This window comes from Delphinapterus leucas, chromosome 11 (genome assembly GCF_059928025.1).
Source record: "Delphinapterus leucas isolate spDelLeu-1000000601 "Yukka" chromosome 11, BTC_Dleu_Yukka2, whole genome shotgun sequence".
Classification (NCBI taxonomy): domain Eukaryota; kingdom Metazoa; phylum Chordata; class Mammalia; order Artiodactyla; family Monodontidae; genus Delphinapterus; species Delphinapterus leucas.
The window spans coordinates 32816915-32838612 of NC_143139.1; the positions used below are offsets into that span (position 1 = coordinate 32816915).

A 21698-nucleotide genomic window follows, 5' to 3' on the forward strand; every position below is an offset into this window, starting at 1 on the left:
ACTTTACAATAAAGAATGTTACAAGAGACAAGGAAGGACACTACATAATGATCAAGGGATCAATCCAAGAAGAAGATATAACAATTATACATACATATGCACCAAACATAGGAGCACCTCAATACATAAGGCAACTGCTAACAGCTATAAAAGAGGAAATCAACAGTAACACAATTAATAGTGGGGGACTTTAACACCTCACTTATACCAATGGACAGATCATTCAAAATGCAAGTAAATAAGGAAAGAGAAGCTTTAAATGACACAATAGACCAGATATATTTAATTGATATTTACAGGACATTCCATCCGAAAACAGCAGATTACACGTTCTTCTCAAGTGTGCAAAGACCATTCTCCAGGACAGATCACATCTTGGGTCACAAATCAAGCCTCAGTAAATTTAAGGAAATTGGAATCATATCAAGCATCTTTTCTGACCACAATGCTATGAGATTAGAAATGAATTACAGGGAAAAAAACGTAAAAAACACAAACACATGGAGGCTAAACAATACGTTACTAAATAACCAAGAGATCACTGAAGAAATCAAAGAGGAAATCAAAAAATACTAGAGACAAATGACAATGAAAACACGAGGATCCAAAACCTATGGGATGCAGCAAAAGCAGTTCTAGGAGGGAAGTTTATAGCTATACAAGCTTACCTCAAGAAACAAGAAAAATCTCACATAAACAATCTAAACTTACACCTAAAGGAACTAGAGAAAGAAGCACAAACAAAACCCAAAGTTAGTAGAAGGAAAGAAATCATAAAGATCAGAGCAGAAATAAATGAAATAGAAAGAAAACAACAGCAAAGATCAATAAAACTAAAAGCTCGTTCTTTGAGAAAATAAACAAAATTGATAAACCATTAGCCAGACTCATTAAGAAGGAGAGGACTCCAATCAATAAAATTAGAAATGAAAAAGGAGAAGTTACAACAGACACCGCAGAAATACAAAGCATCCTACGAGACTACTACAAGCAAATCTATGCCAATAAAATGGACAACCTGGAAGAAATGGACAAATTCTTAGAAAGGTATAACCTTCCAAGACTGAACCAGGAAGAAATAGAAAATATGAATAGACCAATCACAAGTAATGAAATTGAAACTGTGATTAAAAATCTTCTAACAAACAAAAGTCCAGGACCAGATGGCTTCACAGGTGAATTCTATCAAATGTTTAGAGAAGAGCTAACACCCATCCTTCTCAAACTCCTCCAAAAAACTGCAGAGGAAGGAACACTCCCAAACTCATTCTATGAGGCCACCATCACCCTGATACCAAAACCAGACAAAGATACTACAAAAAAAGAAAATTACAGACCAATATTACTGATGAATATAGATGCAAAAATCCTCAACAAAATACTAGCAAACAGAATCCAACAACACATTAAAAGGATCATACACCATGATCAAGTGGGATTTATCCCAGGGATGCAAGGATTCTTCAATACACGCAAATCAATCAATGTGATACACCATATTAGCAAACTGAAGAATAAAAACCATATGATCATCTCAATAGATGCAGAAAAAGCTTCTGACAAAATTCAACACCCATTTATGATAAAAACTCTCCAGGAATCTACCTCAACATAATAAAGGCCATATACGACAAACCCACAGCAAACATCATTCTCAATGGTGAAAAACTGAAAGCATTTCCTCTAAGATCAGGAACAAGACAAGGATGTCCACTCTCACCACTATTATTCAACATAGTTTTGGAAGTCCTAGCCACGGCAATCAGAGAAGAAAAAGAAATAAAAGGAATACAAATTGGAAAAGAAGAAGTAAAACTGTCACTCTTGGCAGATGACATGATATTATACATAGAGAATCCTAAAAGTGTCAACAGAAAACCACTAGAGCTAATCAATGAATTTGGTAAAGTTGCAGAATACAAAATTAATGCACAGAAATCTCTTGCATTCCTATACACTAATGATGAAAAATCTGGAAGAGAAATTAAGGAAACACTCCCATTTACCACTGCAACAAAAAGAATAAAATACCTAGGAATAAACCTACCTAGGGAGACAAAAAACCTGTATGCAAAAAACTATAAAACACTGATGAAAGAAATTAAAGATGATACAAACAGATGGAGAGATATATCATGTTCTTGGATTGGAAGAATCAATATTGTGAAAATGACCAAACTACCCAAAGCAATCTACAGATTCAGTGCAATCCCTATCAAATTACTAATGGCATTTTTTACAGAACTAGAACAAAAAATCTTAAAATTTTTATGGAGACACACAAGACTCCAAATAGCCAAGGCAGTCTTGAGGGGAAAAAACGGAGCTGGAGGGATCAGACTCCCTGACTTCAGACTATACTACAAAGCTACAGTAATCAAGACAATATGGTACTGGCACAAAAACAGAAACATAGATCAACGGAACAAGACAGAAAGCCCAGAGATAAGCCCACGCACCTATGGTCAACTAATCTATGACAAAGGAGGCAAGGATATACAATGGAGAAAAGACAGTCTCTTCAATAAGTGGTGCTGGGAAAACTGGACAGCTACATATAAAAGAATGAAATTAGAACACTCCCTAACACCAAACACAAAAATAAACTCAAAATGGATTAGAGACCTAAATATAAGACCGGACACTATAAAACTCTCAGAGGAAAACATAGGAAGAACACTCTTTGACATAAATCACAGCAAGATCTTTTTTGATCCACCTCCTAGAGTAATGGAAATAAAAACAAAAATAAACAAATGGAAACTAATGAAACTTCAAAGCTTTTGCACAGCAAAGGAAATCATAAACAAGATGAAAAGACAACCCTCAGAATGGGAGAAAATATTTGCCAACGAATCAACGGACAAAGGATTCATCTCCAAAATACATAAACAGCTCATGCAGCTCAATATTAAAGAAACAAACAACCCAATCCAGAAATGGGCAGAAAACCTAAATAGACATTTCTCCAAAGAAGACATACAGATGGCCAAGAAGCACATGAAAAGCTGCTCAACATCACTAATCATCAGAGAAATGCAAATCAAAACTACAATGAGGTATCACCTCACACTGGTCAGAATGGCCATCACCAAAAAAATCTACAAACAATAAATGCTGGTGTGGGGAAAAGGGAACTCTCTTGCTCTGTTGGTGGGAATGTAAATTTATACAGCCACTACAGGGAACAGCATGGAGGTTCCTTAAAAAACTAAAAATAGAATTACCATATGATCCAGCAATCCCACTGCTGGGCATGTATCCAGAGAAAACCATAATTCAAAAAGACACATGCACCCCAATGTTCACTGCAGCAGTATTTACAATTGCCAGGTCATGGAAGCAACCTAAATGCCCATCAACAGATGAATGGATAAAGAAGATGTGGTACATATATACAATGGAATATTACTCAGCCATAAAAAGGAACAAAATTGGGTCATTTCTTGAGACATGGATTGATCTAGAGACTGTCATATAGAGTGAAGTAAGTCAGAAAGAGAAAAACAAATATCATATATTAATGCATGTATGTGGAACCTAGAAAAATGGTACAGATGAACCGGTTTGCTGGGCAGAAGTTGAGACACAGTTGTAGAGAACAAACGTATGGACACCAGGGGGGAAAGCTGCGAAGGGGTGGGGATGGTGGTGTGATGAATTGGGCAAGTGGGATTCACATGTATACACAGATGTGTATAAAATTGATGACTAATAAGAACCTACTGTATAAAAAAGTAAATAAAATAAAATTTAAAAATTAAAAAAAAAAGGGCTTCCCTGGTGGCACAGTGGTTGATAGTCTGCCTGCCAATGCAGGGGACACGGATTCGTGCCCTGGTCCAGGAGGATGCCACATGCCGCGGAGCGGCTGGGCCCGTGAGCCATGGCCGCTGAGCCTGCGCGTCCGGAGCCTGTGCTCCGCAATGGGAGAAGCCACAGTGGTGAGAGGCCTGCATACCACAAAAAAAAAAAAAATTGAGACGTCATGCTCTGGATTAAACAAAGCATTTAACAGTAACAGTCTCCACAATAACAGTCCTCAAAGTTAAAGTTTACTTAAATGCAACAGCAGAAGGTCTTTCATACTTTTAAATCAAACTGAAAAAGATTTTTTTCATTTCTAAATGTCCATGATAGCCATGAGGCTTTAGTGAAAACCATCTGCATTGTGGAGAGTCAGTGATAAGTCTAGGCATATCCAGCATAAGAATGTGGAAGTCTGAATGAGGTGCCTCACCAAAGATGCACCTTAAAGGCACGGATACCTGCACTGTGACTGCAAGAGAAATAAAGATGCTTACAGTCATGTTAAAGGAGAACATTCCCATGGTTCTAACCACCATTATTTAAAGATCAGTTCCTGCACAACTCATTTTCAACTAAAAATTGTCTTCAGACATCTAAGTCAGGTCTTCTTTTTCATAAATATCTAGTGTCATGAATATTCAAGAAGTGTGAAAAGAACTGCTTATACGCAAATGGCAATGAACAATTATCTAACCACTTCAAAAATAAGTTAGCATCACACTGTACAACCTAAACTCTCTCTCGAAAAAAAAAACTGAATTAAAGATTTAAATGAAAAAAAAAGGGAAAAAAAACCCACTGGTAGAAAGTTTTTCTATGCATGACAAAAATAAAAATGATAAGGAAAAAACTGCCAATCTGAACACATAAAAATTTTAAACTTCACGTGGCATACACTCTGAAAAAAATTTAAGTTAACATGTTGGGAGGAAGTATTTCCAACAGGTATGACACACAGATAATAATCTTAATGTTTTAAAATAGGATTTCTATGTCAAAAGTACACAGTATTTTCTCATTAACCTAATCACTTTCCTGTTCAAAAGCACAGAACAACATTAATTAATTTACTAGTCAGGTTTGTGCTAAGCACTTTACAGCTATGTGAAGTATGATCTTCAGTGAACTGAAATACAAGGTGCAAAATACTGGTTTTTATCTAAGATGTCTCTGTATCAACAAAGCAGAGATTAAGGTGGGTTTAGTAAATAATTCAGCCTTCTTCACTGTTCACTGCCTAACTCCTCTCTTCTTCAAAAATAACTGCAGGGAAGAGGCAAAAAATTTCTCCCCCAAAAAACAATAGCGCAAAAATAGTGGTCAAATCAGTCTCAGTTAAATCAATGGTTCTCAATCTTTGGCTTTGTAACAACAACCTGGAGCACACATCTAAAATATAGATTCCCAAGCCCCACTCCCAGGGACTCTGGTTTAGCAGGTCTGGACTGGGGCCTGAGGACATTTTTCCCAGAGGTCAGAAACTGAAAAAAAAAAAAAAAAAAAAAAAAAATCATTTAAAATTTAAATGATCAAAACCATCACTGAATTAGCTATATTTTTATTGTGCCAGGCACCATACCAAGTAATCTACACAAGCTATTTTTTTCAATTCCCACAAACAACCCAATTATCACAGATACTCTTACCTCTTTGTAACTGATGAGGAAACGTGTTCAAGGTTAACACAGCCAGTGAGTGGCAAAGCTGAAGTCTGTTTCCAAAGCCCTGACTCTTCCCACTCTACATTTTCAGTATATCCTACTAGTTAGTGTTCCTGGGACCCAGCAGAAACCATAACTTGATGGCCTGACCAGATCTGAAAAGGAAAGTAAGGTGACTACCTCCCAGTTAACAGTCATTCACAGTAAGGGTGTGACGAGTCCAGAAATGGTATCACTGAAATGCCTGGTAGTTTCTTGGTTCCCTACTACCGATATGCTGTACAGCCTCAATGGGATGAAATCTTGATAATCGCTGTCATCAGTGAAATGTGAGAATTTAATCACCCAGAGTATCTAAAAAGCCAGATCATGGTTTAACTCCTTCTGAAGTACTGACATCTGGTCAGTGCTTTAAGATAAGTGCTTTAGATTGAATACCTTAAATACAGTCTGTCCACACTGCGCACCTTCAGAGAGTCCCTCTGTGTGGAAGAGCCACTACCTCCCAAGCATTCCTCTCCACTGGCGCAGCACTCCTCTCCAGCGCCAGTCATGGGATTCTGTCTGCAGTATGGATGTGCAAGGAACACAGCCCAGAGAACCAGAGGCCCCCATCCCAGGCAACATTGGCTGATCCAAGGATGGGTGTGTGATGCAAGTCCAATGAGAGCCTTTTTCTAGAATTTTCTACCTGAGATTAGAGATGAAACACTACAAGAAGTTGAAAGACCCCAGGAACAAAGCCTGTCTACAGCAGAAGAGGAAGAGTCCCCAGTCCTTGATGTCCCTGGAACTGCCCGGGGAATTCTTCCTTCAATCCTGTTCCTTCCAGCAACCCATAGAAGCCTATAAATATCTGTTTTGCTGAAGTCAGTTTTAATGGACTTTGGTGACTGACAACTAAGAATTCTGATTACTATAAATTAATTAAGGTAAATACAAACTACATTTTACAGGTAAGAAAAGTGAAGCAGAGAGGTGGTCAAGGTTTCACAGGAAACAGGGCCGGAATGAGACCACAGGTTTGTCTGACACTAAGATCTACCCATTTTCTAAATACCAAAATAATGGATTCAAACAAAATGAACTCACTAATAATAAATTTCACTGAAAAATTGTTTCCATCATTTTCTAGTTTTTACTTTGAGAACGTGCAAGGACATTTCCAAGTATTTTGTTGTCGTGGAATTCTGTGCAATGAATATTTTCTATAAGGTTTGACCACTGGAACCTATTGGGTATAACCATAATCCCATGTTTCAAATGAGAGAGAGAAATAATAGTTTTAATCTTTGAGGTAAGACAGCTTTAAAAAAAGTAAGAATGCAATGATAATCAAGTCCTACCAAAAAAAGGAAGATGTTGCTTGCCTCATAGCCCCATTTTCCACTGATGTAATGCTATCTAGACTAGGTTCTTATCACAGCAGCTTTATAGATAGAGCACTTGCAGAGCAATCAAAGGATACAGTTTCTAATGCTGGTACTGATGCCCTCTGCACCTCCACCAAACTATACATAGGAAAAGAGGTTAAGAATACCTACTCCATATCCCATGGTAGCCAAAAAAGTTGACTGAACTCTATGAGAAATCTAAAAAGATGTTATAAATGATAATATTTAAAATGAAGAGTCCTGATGTCTTAGGAATCTTCTGACCTTAATCAAATCATAGGCTACAAACAATCCAGCTTTTCCAGGGTGCTCCTCTGCCCACACTTCTTTACAAAGAATGATACACCTTCAGGTGTTTTTTTTTTTTGCTTTTTTGGGGTTTTTTTTTTTTGCGGTACGCGGGCCTCTCACTGTTGCGGCCTATCCCGTTGCGGAGCACAGGCTCCGGACGCGCAGGCTCAGCGGCCATGGCTCACGGGCCCAGCCGCTCCGCGGCATGTGGGATCCTCCCGAACCGGGGCACGAACCCGCGTCCCCTGCATCGGCAGGCGGACTCTCAACCACTGCGCCACCAGGGAAGCCCATACACCTTCAGTTTTAACTCAAATGTGTGCCTCATTTAAAATGAGGAATTATGTTGCCCAGAGGACCTGTAATATACAGCTTTTTAGTTGACTCGACTCTGACACATCAAACTTCAGATTTCAGTAATGGCTCTATAAAACATTCATTAAAACTGAAGCACTGACTTTCTGAATTTCAAATAATGTAATTTTCTTAAAATTAGCTAGCCAAGCAGATACAATTTATAAAAATTTGTCACAAAATATTAAGTATCTCAGACAAGGCACTAAAGATGAATGTTACTCTATCAGATTGAAATGCTAATATCATAGTCCACTTTCATTCAATGTTTTGATAAAAATGTTGCTTCCTGACAATTCTACCCAATGCAAAAATAGCTTCTTCCCCATAACTTTAAATAAATGCTTCACTGGAACATAACAGACCACCATTAGCTTTTCATGAGCTCATCCAGGTCTTCAGTCACGGCCTCTCCCAGAACAGATAATAGCGTTGACAAACCTGGCTCTGGAAAGCAGCTCTGCTTTTATTAACAGAGTCCTGACTGTAATCAAATCACAGGGTGAAAACAGGACAATCCAGCTTTTCCATGCTGCTCCTCTGCCCAAACGTCCCCTTTCATTTTGGGAATGGCCATCAACTCTCAGAAGAACATTAACAGCCTACAGCTGATCTGCGCTCCCTCCTCCTATCAGCCCGTAGGAAGTTTTTCATATCAAAGCAGCCTTTGCCTCTTACTAAGGGAGCACACGGAGTAAGAGAGGTGCCCACAAACAGAGGAGCCTCGTTTTCAAGGAAGTGGAAACGCTCAGATTTTGTTAAGCATTCGTAATGCGTTGCTTTTTCCATTTAAATCTCATGTTGATTCCAACTCTGACAGTGATCTGTGTAAATCCACTTATGTCATTATGCTTTTTAAATTCCGATTTTAAAAGAGAAACACCTCTATCCCAACACACAAAAAGACGTGGGCATGTTAAGTATCGCTTATTTTTCTTAACTTGCTGTAAGTTTCACGACAGCCCGATCGTTTCCTGAAGAAAAATTCACAGTCCGCAGAAATGCTCTATCCAAATTTAACTAACCGGCAAATAATGAAAATTTTAAGCATTAACAGGAAATTTAAATGTCCCATTCAGGAGGGGGGAAAAAACTGAACTAGGGCGCCAGCCCGACGTTTAAATATCTCAACTTGAACGCCATGGAAACAAGAGGGAATTCCCACTAGCCAGACAACAAGAAGGCTTTGGTAGGACCCTCTTATTTTCAACGAATTCTAAGAAAAAAGGAAAAAGAAAATGCAACTGTCAACTAAGAGTTGAAAATTAATTTCTAACTGCTGTGAATAGTGCCTAAAGAATGGGTCTGAAGACAAACACAAAAAGCGTGGGGTGCTCTCGGACTGGAGCAGCGCTGGGCTCACCCCCAGGGTGAGGAGGAGGGAAACGAGCAAAGGGGATCAGAGTCTGCGGCAAAGAAGCGGGAGACGCGGGCCTGGTGGCGGGAGGCGCGGGGCTGACCCGCAGGCAGCCCGGGTCGGGCGTAGCCCAGCTACCCCGCGCCCCCCGCCCTGGACCCCGACAGGGAACGGCCCGTACCTGTCAGACGGGCCGGGATGCGCCGCGGCGCCCGCGCTGCCCGCCCCTCTCCCGGCGCCGCGTCCGCCGCCCGCGAGCCAGGAAGCCGCTGCGGCCTGCGGCTTCCCGCCACCGCCGCCCGCTCCTTCCTCCAAGGACACGGCGAGCTGGCTGAAGGCGTAGAGGAGCGAGCAGAAGCCACAGGCCAGGCACAGCACCACGACGCGCAGGTAGCGCCGCATCACGCCGTCCCGGTGCCGCTGCTGCCGTCGCCGCCGCGCCCGCCCGGGCGAACTGGCGCGGAGGGAGCGACACCACGCAGCCGCCGGCGCAACAAGTTCCTCCTTCGCCACGGCCCCGCGCCCGCCCCCCTTCCTCCCTGCCTCCCTTCGCTCTCCGCCCACCACCTTCGAGAGCGCGCGGACACCCCGCCCCGGAGCCCCGGCCCCGCCTCCGCCGCGGGCCTCTCCCCAGAAGGTGGGCGGCCGGACGCGCCGGCGCACTGAGCGCGAGGGGGGCAGGGCGCGCCGGGTGGGCTGGGGCCAGCGGGACGCGGGACGCGGGACGCGGGACGCGGCTGGCGCAGGGTCTTGGGCCACCGGCGACCCCGGGAGGGCCACTCTCGAGCCCTGTGGCTCCCAACTGCGGGCGAAATGATTGGGGCATTTGAGGCAACCGACCCAAATTCAAATGATGGTTCTTCCACGTGGTAATTTGGGACGCTGAAAGCCCTAAATTCTCTGAGCGTGTTTCTTCGTCACTAAAATGGAGATGACATCCACATTATAGGGTGCTTGTAAAGATTAAATTGCTTAACGCACGAAAAAACCCTTGCACTTAGACGGCACTTGATTAAGCCATTTCTCACTTACATCCTTCTCAGCAGGGACTTCCCCAGCCTCTAAGATTCTATAATACAGTCGGTACGAGCCATTTTCACCCAGATGTCTAATTACCTCCTAATGCCCTTTAGGATGCATATCTTGCCTCCCATCGAGGTTGTAAGTTCCAATAAGGCTGAGGTTCAACCTTTTATGCCTTTTTGATCCTCCTCACAGCTCACCATTCGCATGTCCAAAACAATTAATATTCTCCCTAAAGAGCTTTGCCTTTAGCTTTCCATTTCTTTTCCCTCTTTCTCAGCCATATTTTCACTCCATTCATTTATTGAACATTTACAAAGCATGTGCCAAGCACTGTGTGAGTACCTTGGGGTACAAAGACGCCTAGCTGGGGCATGGGGGTGGGACAGTGGATACTTGTTAAGTGCAATACGACCATACAGGCATTAGGATATAAGCCTGTAAAGGTGTGGGCACACATACAAAACGGAGCAATCAGTTCTGCCTGCGGGCATGGTTAAGAGACACTTTACAATGTTAAAATGAAACACAGACGCCAGACTTGAAAATTCCCTGAGCGAACAAAACCAGTTAGTCATACAAGCAAAGCTTAATTTAGCTTATTTTGCGGGATAAGAGGTTAACTTGACCTGGGTTACTTTTTGCTTATGCATGTGAAAATCATAAGCAGACCTAAAATAGTTCCCAAAAATTGGTATGAGGTAACCACTAACCAATTCCCTTTCATTTAAGAAAAGTCTAGGAGGGGTGGGCAAAATGGGTGAAGCGGGGGTGACTTACCTGGTGGTCCAGTGGCTAAGACTCTGCACTCCCAGTGCAGGGGGCCCAGGTTGGATCCCTGGTCAGAGAACTAGATCCCGCATGCCGCCACTAAAGATCCCGCACACGACTAGGAAGATCACATGTGCCACAACTAAGACCCGGAGCAGCCAAATAAATTTTTTTTTTTTTTAATGGGTGAAGAGGATCAACTGTACGGTGATGGACGATAATTAGACTTGTGGTGGTGATGACTTTGCAGAGTATATAGGTGTTGAATTATAATGCTGTACACTTGAAACTTATATAATAAAAAATAATTTAAAAAAAAGAAAGAAAAGCAGTTGAATACTCAACGTTTGAAGTTTAAACTGCAAAAAAAAATGAAAAGAAAGGAAAAGAGAAAATTATAATATTTTAACCAGTCACTGTAGAGAATACACACTCACAGTCTTCACAGAATATACCCCTGAGCCTCATTCCATATTTTGGTTTGAGTGCTCCCAGTTTGCTGTCTTTTTGGTGTACACACAATAAACTTTTACTAATAACTATGTAAGTGACTCATAGGTTTTACTTCTGTTTTTTGTGAACTTTTGACTGTAGCAAAAGTGGCCCTAGAGTCTAGAGTGTGGTAAGAGAAGTAATTCCAGGCTGAGGAATCAGTGAAACAGGCTCTTGGGTCAGGGAGCTGTGAAAAGTTTGATATCACCAGTTAAGTGAATGCAAAAGAGGAGAAGATGAGCTATAAGACTAGAGGTTGAAGGGGTCAGATATCGGAATGCGTTATTTAGTACAGCAAGGAGTTTGAACATAATCTGGCAAGGAGCTTGAACGTAAAATGTTGAACCATTGAAGGGTTTTTAAATTAGGACATAACATGGTCACATTTGCCTTTTGGAGAGCAGATTCTGGCTGCAGTGTAGAGGCTGGGACAGATTGATATTGGAGCCAGAAAGCAGCTACAGTGCCAAAAAGTGAGGGAAAGGAGGCTTTAAATACACACACACACACACACACACACACACACACTCTCTCTCTCTCTCTCTCTTCATGGAGAAAAATCATGCTGTTAAACTGTTCAAATTGCAGTTGGAGCTTTGAAGAGTTTGGCCATGAGAAACAAGATAGGGAAATGCTGTATAATTAGTGGTAGCTCTTCATTTGGAATCCCTACACCAAATAAGTGCTGGCTCTGTGACCATGGGAAAGTCACTAAACAAATTTAAGCCTCAGTTTCTTACCCTATAAGGATTAAATTTCTTGCCTTACTTGACAAAAAATGAAAACTAGCATGCTATCAAGCTGTGAATAGAATGAAAACATACACTTATTCATTCAATAAACATTTATTGAATATATTCTACATGCCAGACAAGGGGCTATTCTGTACTGCCCCCAAAACTGGAGACAGGCAAGTAAAAACCACGACAATATAAAGTTAGTCCTTTCACTACGCCTTACGATTCTTAGAGAAATAAAGATAAACTTAATGAGGTACAAAGATGGATAACAAAAGCATTTATAAGAACAGAAAATAGATTTTCACAGAGAAAACTAAAGGATATGGTACCAAGAAACTAGAGTAAGAGCTAGCACTCAAAGTACGTTTAACTTAAAGAGATGCTAACTACAATTGTTTCTATTTCAACAAACTAAATGTAATGAAAATAAAGAATAATTTAATGACCCAGAGATTGTTAAAATACTAGAATGGCAATATTCATTTCTGCGACAATATATGGGAAGAGCATATCCGGAAGAACAATCATCCATTTACTTGACATCAGGGTTCTGGACCATATCATCCCTTTAGGTTCCTTTTAATCCTGTAATTAAAGAGGAAATTCTGTTGAAAAGTATGTAAGGCATTCCAAAAATAGAAATGATTTTTGTATTACCCACACACTGTCCCAACTGGTTATCCTGGAGTATAAGGAGCTGTGTGAATACTTCTGATCATTTCCAGGATTCACACATTTTGATATTCCTAAAATTAATTGTAAATTATTGAAAATATTTTTTGCCATAATGGTTAGGCATTTCTTTCACTTACTGTGTGTATGTATGTGTTCTTAAGTCTATTTTTTCATCTCTAGACCACCCTCTTAATTCTCTAGTGACAGGCTGGCTATATCCAAATTTTTTTTTTTTTTTTTTTTTAACAGTACGCGGGCCTCTCACTGTTGTGGCCTCTCCCGTTGCGGAGCACAGGCTCCAGACGCACAGGCTCAGCGGCCATGGCTCACGGGCCCAGCCGCTCCACGGCATGTGGAATCTTCCCGGACTGGGGCACGGACCCGCGTGCCTTGCATCGGCAGGCGGACTCCCAACCACTGCGCCACCAGGGAAGCCCCTATATCCAAATATTTAATCAATATTGATCTTCCCTTCATTCTGTCAAAAAAGGTAAATTTAGGTGGACAAAAAGAAATTTAAAAGTAGCAACATTAGTTGTTTAAATTATGGAGATAGAGACCTTCTCCATGACCTGAAAAACTCTCAGATTCAGGATAATCCAAATCTCAACAATCGTATATTCAAAAGATTAATCTTGATTTTTCATATAGCTCCTAGTACATGCTGGATATATGGTAGACATTCAATTAATGAGTTTTGGGGGGTTTTTTAATGTCTTTTCCAAGACACTCTAGAGCAAATTTAGGTCCTGCTCAGCATTTCCTTCCCAATTCTACCTTTTAGTACTTCTTAAAAAAAAAAAAAAAGACGTCCTGTGGGGGAAAAGGTAAATTCTATACCTTTTCATAGTAAAGTTCAAAGCTTTTTAACATAATTTCCACTTTATAAAGGTCTATGCATAAACTAACTTAATCCTGATAACAATTATACTTTATTCTTTTAACAAACAAGGAACCTGAAATTCAGAGAAGTTTGTTAACCACATGGCTAATGATGAAGATCCATAATTCAAATGGAAATCTTTGAGGATCCAAAGTGCATGTTTGTTTTTTCCCTTATACCATGCTATCTCACTGTGAAAAAATAAATGCTAAACTGAGTGATGCAAATTAAAAGTAAAAGCAAAAAAGATGTTATATGAAAATCTCTTAGATTGGTCTTGGGAATTAAAACAAATTAAACTTGCAATCACAGAAATACAAATCACGGGGTTTCCCTGGTGGCGCAGTGGTTAAGAATCCGCCGCGGGGGACGCGGGTTCGAGCCCTGGTGCGGGAAGATCCCACATGCTGTGGAGCAACTAAGCCCCTGCGCCACAACTACTGAAGCCCGGGCGCCTAGAGCCGGTGCTCTGCAACAAAAGAAGCCACCGCAATGAGAAGCCCGTGCACCGCAACGAAGAGTAGCCCCTGCTCGCTGCCAACTAGAGAAAGCCTGCATGCAGCAACAAAGACCCAATGCAGCCATAAGTAAATAAATAAATTTATATTAAAAAAATACAAATCAGATTAGTTGCAGAGCACAATCAGAAATTCACACTAAAATTGAAAATCATTCTCTCCTCTTGTTGGCCTCTAGTGAAATTTCTTCATTTTTCACAGTCCATTTCCTAGAGACCTTGTTGGGCTGGAGGAAAAAGTTGGAAAAGTATGTTGTCAGTTGGAGCAAAGAGTATTTCATTTTAAGTGTTCATTCAGACTTGTAAATGTGGGAAAATGTAGGGTAAGGGGGAAGACGAAAGAGTAAACTGATTCTCTTCATGCTCAAAAAACTCAGCTATAGATCATAAGATTAGAAAAAGTGGCAGTGGAAAACTAAGTGGGGACACCTCAACTCCTAAATAATCCTAGAATTCAGCTAGTATTTCCATCCACAAAGGAGAGAGATTATGAAGCGGGCAGAGTGGGGAGGGAAAGAACGAATATGCTATGGACCATCCTTACATTTCTCCCTGGTTCAATCTTCAGGAAATCTGCATTCCCATTAATAGATTATAACCTATTATTTTATTTATTTATTTATTTTGCGGTACGTGGGCTTCTCACTGTTGTGGCCTCTCCCGTTGCTGAGCACAGGCTCCGGACGCACAGGCTCAGCGGCCATGGCTCACGGGCCTAGCCGCTCTGCGGCATGTGGGATCTTCCCGGACCGGGGCATGAACCCGCGACCCCTGCATCAGCAGGCGGACTCTCAACCACTGCGCCACCAGGGAAGCCCTACTGTTATTTTTTTAAAAGACTGTCAGTGAAATTAAAAGCTAGATTTACAGGGAAATTTAGTCATGAGGAAAATTAGAATTAAAACATACATGCACAAGTTCACCAAAACCTGCCATCAATCAAGGTCATGATTATAATATTAAGTAACAGATAAGTCTCTGGACCCAGATTCCCCAAAATTGAAAAATGAAAATAATTAAGAATTCTGATACTATTACACTTCAGAAATACAGTACTTAGTTGAAAAATAAAGTCAGAATTATTGTTATCTATATTCCTTTCTGTATAGAAGCTACATCCTAAATAGTCCTGTTATGTTTGGTTTTTCTTTTTTTTTAATATTAATAGGTTTTATTATTAATAGGTTTCACATGTTGAAATGGCTTTTCTTTTCACATGTCTATATTTTATTTTTAATAAAGTAAAAAAAATTTTTTTTCTTTCTAATTAAGTTAAAGTGTCCCTTAAATTATTTATCTTATCCTATACTGGAAACATCATAGGCTTTTACATTTTCTCTTATTAAAGACCAAAAGCTACCTCTTGGACCTAAGGCCAGATCACTGTTTTTTAATTCTGAAAACAGCCTACTTTTCTTTTTCTTTTTAATGCTTTCACTACATTTTTGTCCTTTAGGAGTCTTCTCCCAAACTGGTTTTATACAGTATCCCAACTCTTCTCAATCTTGCTGACTCCAGAAGTGAACACAGGCTAATTTCATTGTTGCTATTAGTCTGAATTAAAAGAGGTTAGTGAAAATAATACACATACAAAGTCTAAATTAGTAAATCTTGGTACCCAGTTTCTGAATTCTCTTGAAAAAAGAGTTAATGAAAATATGAAGATGAGATGGTAGCTTTCATCCACATTCCCTACTTCCAGGTAAGTCAGCAGATCCAGGTTTACCTGCATGTAATTCAAGACCTGCCAAACTTGTGTATTATTTCCACTCCTCAGGAATTCCAGTTGGATCCATTTTACTGGATCCTTGAACTGAAAATTTCACGTAGGGGCTTATCCTCACAACTAAAATGAAGCAGTTTTTTTGAGATTTTTTTAAAAAGTATTACTATTTAGCCTTATGTACAAAAGAGATTTGAGGAACTTTATAAGAACACAAGGGAAAACGTTAAGTAGATAAAAACTGTAGTTAGATGAAGTTAAAAATGTAGTTAGATGAAGAATAACAAGTTAGAATATGGATATGCAGATGACTGAGTTCTATATAATTATTAAAAGTATGCCTAATTTTAATCTGAGATTTCCCACAACTAAAGCAAAAACTGAGGACAATCGATGATTTGCATTGTTCACAAGAAAAAGGCAAACTGATTTCTCAGGTTGAAGTAAAGCTTTTCCTGAAACAGGTCTGAATAAATTTTCTCATTTGGATTCTGAGTGATGTAATGTTTCCTCAATATTCTCACAAAAAGGCAACAGGAGACCTCATTCAGCTGTTTACTGATTTTTAAAAATTAGTATAGGAAAATGATAATCTCACATTACATGCCTTAAAGTCTTTAACTTTTGAAAATTCAAACTGGAGTAATGAAATGGTAGCTGGCTAAAATTACTGGTGACACCCAACATTACCAGCTGCAACTATCAAGATGAGATCCTAACATCTCCACTGCGGACTTACAGTGGATACTCAGGCCAAGCTGAATTTTCTAGGGGGAAAAAAAAAAAAGGAAAAAGAAAAAAAAAAAATGGTGGCAAGCACTCCCTCTTCTGTTACTTCTGTATCTTATATGTATTTTTATTGTTGAAATAATGGCATTGTATTTACAGATCTCTCCTCTAAGATGTGAGTTCCACATCTTTGTCCTCTTTGCAACCAACCCCCAGACCAGTGCCTAGCACACAAAACATACTCAATAAATGTTCACTGAATTGAAAACTGACATAAAGAAAATCTAGATCAGGAAAATAATGAAAGTATTACAGCAGTAAAATAGCTACTACAGTCTACAACTCCTACTGATGGGGAAGAAAGAAATCACCATTGAAAAACAATTCAGAACATGAAACATGTCCCAGAGAACTAAAAGCTTTCAGAGCTCTACTTGATTTTTCTATATAAGTACCTAGTCTTATCGTGGCATTTCATATGCTCCAGAATTGGCCCATTCCACAAAGGCTGGAATATCTGCACTGGCTAAATACAAAGCCACATTAAAAACATAACATTTAAATTATCTGGGCTAGCAGGGCTGTGCACTCAGGAAAGTGTTCATATAATTCAAGGTAAATCTCTATGACAACTTCTAAAAATGAACTGGTTTTGAAGAAAATCATTTTATAGTGATTACACATATTGCTGCTCTAGTAAACAGTCTACTAAACACAACTGAAAACTTAATGACTGAGTCATTACAAAGATGATTTATCATAGCTTGTTTTAAAATTTTTCTCAAGAGACCGAGATGCTATACATTCTATCTGTTCTCTCTCCCTTCTGAGTGATTCTTCTCTGCTATCATCGACTACATCACAATCCCCATTTTCTAATTTCTGCTACTATCTTTGCTTTTTCTCCTTCCTCCTCCCTCATTTTTTTCCCCATTTCTAACGTTCCTTGCCTTTATTATTAGGGCATCTTCTTTTTCATCACTCTCAATAGCCAGGGAGGGTGTTCTTTTCCTTCTGCTTTCACAAACGATCAGTCACATCCTGTATTCTGCAATCTTCACTGTCTCTTGAGTCTACTCAGCTATTTTTGTCACTGATGACTTTTCTACATTTCAGTTTTTCTACATTTCAGTTGTTCCAGACACCTGAAGGTGCCTGAGGTTGAAGAGGGGAGCCAGTGCTAGTAAGTCGAAGTATCACTTTATGATTACCCTTCTTACACACACATTCACTCTTCTGTTTGCACTTGATTTTCAAAGTACAGTACAGAAATTTCTATCAATGGCCCAGTTCCTACTTCAGGTCTTCAAGATTCCAGGAAAGAGATAAGTGGCAGACCAAGAAAATAAGTAAAATAAGGGTTTCAGTGGAAACTAAAACTTCTAGACCACTCAGCATGAATGTATATAATAAGCTATATTCTTTTCAGGCAATAAGAACTTCTTTCTAAAAGAAGGGTAATAAATGTTACCAACTTAGAAAAGCAAAGGTTTTTCTTCCTTTTTTAATGTTTTCACTTTGTCTACAGTCATCACTATAATTTTAGGAAAGCATTTAATAAAAATAAAACCTTTAAGTTATTGTCAACTATTTCTACTGTGTAATATAAAAGGTTTAAGAATATGTATTCTTGTATGCCTCAAATTATATCTTCACTCTTACTTATATCAAAATAAGCTAATAAACTCTGAAAAACATCCAAATGCTCTTTTTGTATGGAATTTGGCTAAAATAACCCACTATTAAAACCATAGGGTAAGTTGATGAACCAGAGCTAAAAATATACCCTAAGCCCAGGCTCTGAACCTTTTTGCATATTTTAACATTAGGTGTATTTATGGAATTTGAGTCTGTTTCCTGGTTTGGAAGTGTATTTGAGGTAGGGTGAAATGAAGACAGGAAAAGATAACTGTGATTAATGAAAGGAAAACAAAATATCAAAGTAGCCAACTCAGCTTATTTCTCCTGTCTCATAATGCATACCATCAGGTTCTTTAATTACAGAAAGACAGCTGGTCTGGGATCAGAGCAAACATCTGATGTAAAAAATTCAGTTTAACCTACAGAACACAATTCCTTTTGGGCATCCAAGAAGGCATGGAAACAAGTTTTGTTACAAAAAAAATTATGTTTCTGTAATGGGATTTTACCTATAAAGATAGTAAAGGCTCACATTTACTGAGCATAGAGTACGTGTCAGGTAGTTGTTAAGAATTTTGTATGGATTGACATTTAATCCTCCCAACAACCCTATGAGTTAGATATGATTACCATTATCCCTGTTTAATAGACGGGAAAGGACCTTGAATGACTTACTCAAGCTCACTTAGGTTCTACAACAGAGATTCAGATACCAGCCATCAGTTAGCATTCTCAAATTCCATGCTAACTGTCTCCCTACTATTTAGAAAGATGACTATGCCCCGTTCAGGTAAAATCCCATCTTCTGTCAGATTTTTCTCTCTTGCAGTCCATTTAAAACATATCCAGAAAGTATTTGATCATCATGATAAGACCCAGTACCTCCAAAGAGTAATTTTGACTTAAAAATTAGAATATTTTCCCTATTACAATTAGTACTTGTAGTTTTTACTATGTCTAAAAATGAATATATATGTATATATATAAAACATTTGGAACATGTGAAAAAGAATAAAATAAGAGAAAAAAATTTTCATGTTTTAAAAGAACATACCAGTCATTTGGGGTTCCACTGAAAGTATCTTAAAAACAAATAAAATTCTTTCATTTAACAACACTAAAGAATGAGGTATATAAATGTTTTAATCACAGACTTTTACTGTATGCAATTAACTGTATTTCACAACTTGCATCTTACAAAAAAGACAGTACCATTGCTCCTGTAAAAAGTACTGCAATTAAACAGAAAATTACATTACCACATGAAACCACCAAATATCACAACTGTCAGGGTCTACAGTTTTATTTCTTTCTTCAAATGCTATCATGATGTTTTTATGTGATATTCTGTATCCAAGTTATGATTTAAAGTTCATTTATAGTTCAAAAGTCTCCTATAGGTGAATACATACTCAACAAATGGCTAAGAGAAAGCAGGAGACCCTAGAATTTAAGTACTGTGTGGTTTCTAAGTTGGATTTTTAGAAACAACAAAAAACACTTTTATTAGTTGTAAACAAAAATGCAAAATCTGTAGTCATAAAAATATTTTATTGGTAAATTGACATAATAGTTAGTGGGGCTGTAAATGCTTTTTAAATTTTACGATATTGATAAATGCATAAACTGGCAATTGTTTCTGAAAATAGGGTACTATAATTTTTATAAGAATTGTTATATTTAATAAGAGGCCAATTAAACTGATTAAAGATTAGTTATTTCTCAGTTCTGTGCAACAGTTCCCATTTCTGTATTAATTAGATTCACACTTCTATGACCCTGGATAAGTTTGGGGCAAGGAAACAGTGATAAAACTATTAAGTTAAAGCTTTTCCAAAACTGCAGCTTTTAAAATATGACAGGTTTCTTCTCTTCTGTTTTTGCCAAATGCTTATAATTACTTGAATTTTAATGTTCTATATAATACAGAAAATACCAGTGTTCAATGACAATAGCACTAAATCTGAATTATAAAGCCATGTAATCAATGTTTTATTGTTTACTAGTCTGCTAGTAAACATTACAATAAATGAATGTTTTGAAAGATAAGCAAAAAATCCCCCCCAAAACAGATAAAACCTAAAACATAATTCAGGAACAATAATTTAGTAAAATGTGTCAAAAACATTGGCAATGGTTCATACAAATTCTTTATTTAATAACAATCTTCCTATTTAACCACACCAAGTACCAGCAGGTGTATTTAAGAGGATAACCATTAAGAAAATTCTGTTGTAGCAACAGTTGATTAAATTGATTTTTGACTTGTATACATATAACTATTTGTTTCACAATTCTCAAATAATACATATTTAGGCAGCTTGCACTATGTTATAAAAATTTAAATTCGTTACATGCCAATAGTAGAGAATTCAAGAATTATGTGTTAGAATTCACTAAACTAAAAGTGAAAATAGACTTACCAATAACACTGCATAATGAGTAATTCAACCACATTTTCATGGCACCTTTAACTGTGGAGACCAAAATGTTAAGTCTGGAAATGTTTGGTAGGCATAGATTGCAATAAAATCTAACAAATTTCTATTTTATGTAAAATGCAAATTATGGATTGTGCATGAATATGTTTGTCATGAAAATGTGGTACTTCTTGGCATAATCTGTGTATTTGCATGGTATGACAGAAGTGACTAGGAAATTGGAGAAAATAAACTTTAATGAGATTCTCCGTTCAATGATGAGGCTTCTCCTCTGGGTGAAGATGACCTGGACATTCCCCTCTCTGTGTTATCAGAGCTGGAGCCACTCTGACTGTGTTGATCTGCAGAAGCAGCACTAGATGCGGGCGGTGACTTCGTTTTCTCCTTAAAGTCTGTAATAATGACTGTCAGATCTCCAACGGTAACTTCCAAATGTTGAGCACTACTCCGATCCACATTTTTCAATCTTGGCCTAAACACAAAAGATGATAAAATTTTAAACTAGCTTTTCTCTCTACCAACTTTCTGAGCATGTAATGCATATTAAATTAGGTAAAAATAACAAAACAAATACATCTATCTTTAAAGCTCTATATTCATGTGTAACTAGCCACAAAAATATAATTAAATGTTTGAAATCATTAACATTAATCAAGCCAATCATTCCTGAATCTTCCTCAACATGACAAAAAACTCTGGGAGTAATGTTCTCTTAAATGTGCTTTTATAGCTTTATCATAATTTTGCAGACAGCTTATCAATTTTACTAAAATAAATGTTTTAGAACAGCAGTGACATAGCTGAATCACAGAGGAAGCTGACAACAGCTAAGGTTGAGTTATATGCAGGGCTGTTACTCCACTGATGTGCACTGTCTGTTCTGCCTGGACCCATGACCATTTTGACTGGTTAAAGCTCATGCAAATATCTGTTCAGTATTGTGAACATCACTCCTGGCTTTATGAGTGAAAAAGAAACATTTCAAACACAAATGTCTTGTAATCTAGTAAAACAAAAACAAAAACAAAAAACAGAAAGTGTCCTCACACTTAATTTAATTTCTAATATACCTTCAACTAAGAAAAACACTTTCATGATATAGTAAAAGAGATGAAATCTTTTATTTCTACTTTATATACTTTATATATTGATGTTAAAAGACAATATTAAATGGTTAATTTTATTACTTCAAAAGT

The 21698-nt window shown here is 38.3% G+C and overlaps 2 protein-coding genes across 8 annotated transcripts in view; both read right to left on the reverse strand.

The window, feature by feature from the left end:
• The window catches only part of GXYLT1 (glucoside xylosyltransferase 1), a 55290-nt gene extending 45888 nt beyond the window's left edge, over nt 1-9402 (reverse strand). Inside the window, exon 1 of one of the 2 annotated variants that reach the window (XM_022572454.2) lies at nt 9049-9402. In XM_022572454.2, coding sequence (XP_022428162.1) covers nt 9049-9269 — 221 coding nt within the window. In that variant the 5' untranslated portion in view covers nt 9270-9402. The remainder of the gene's footprint in view (nt 1-9048) is intronic. The other variant, XM_022572455.2, reaches the window with a different exon arrangement.
• A 3953-nt stretch (nt 9403-13355) lies between these two features.
• Nucleotides 13356-21698, reverse strand: part of YAF2 (YY1 associated factor 2) — a 71517-nt gene continuing 63174 nt past the window's right edge. For all 6 annotated transcript variants that reach the window (XM_089920562.1, XM_022572446.3, XM_022572453.3 and 3 more), the window contains one exon: nt 13356-20974. In XM_089920562.1, the coding sequence (XP_089776688.1) occupies nt 20737-20974 (238 nt within the window). In that variant the 3' untranslated portion in view covers nt 13356-20736. The remainder of the gene's footprint in view (nt 20975-21698) is intronic.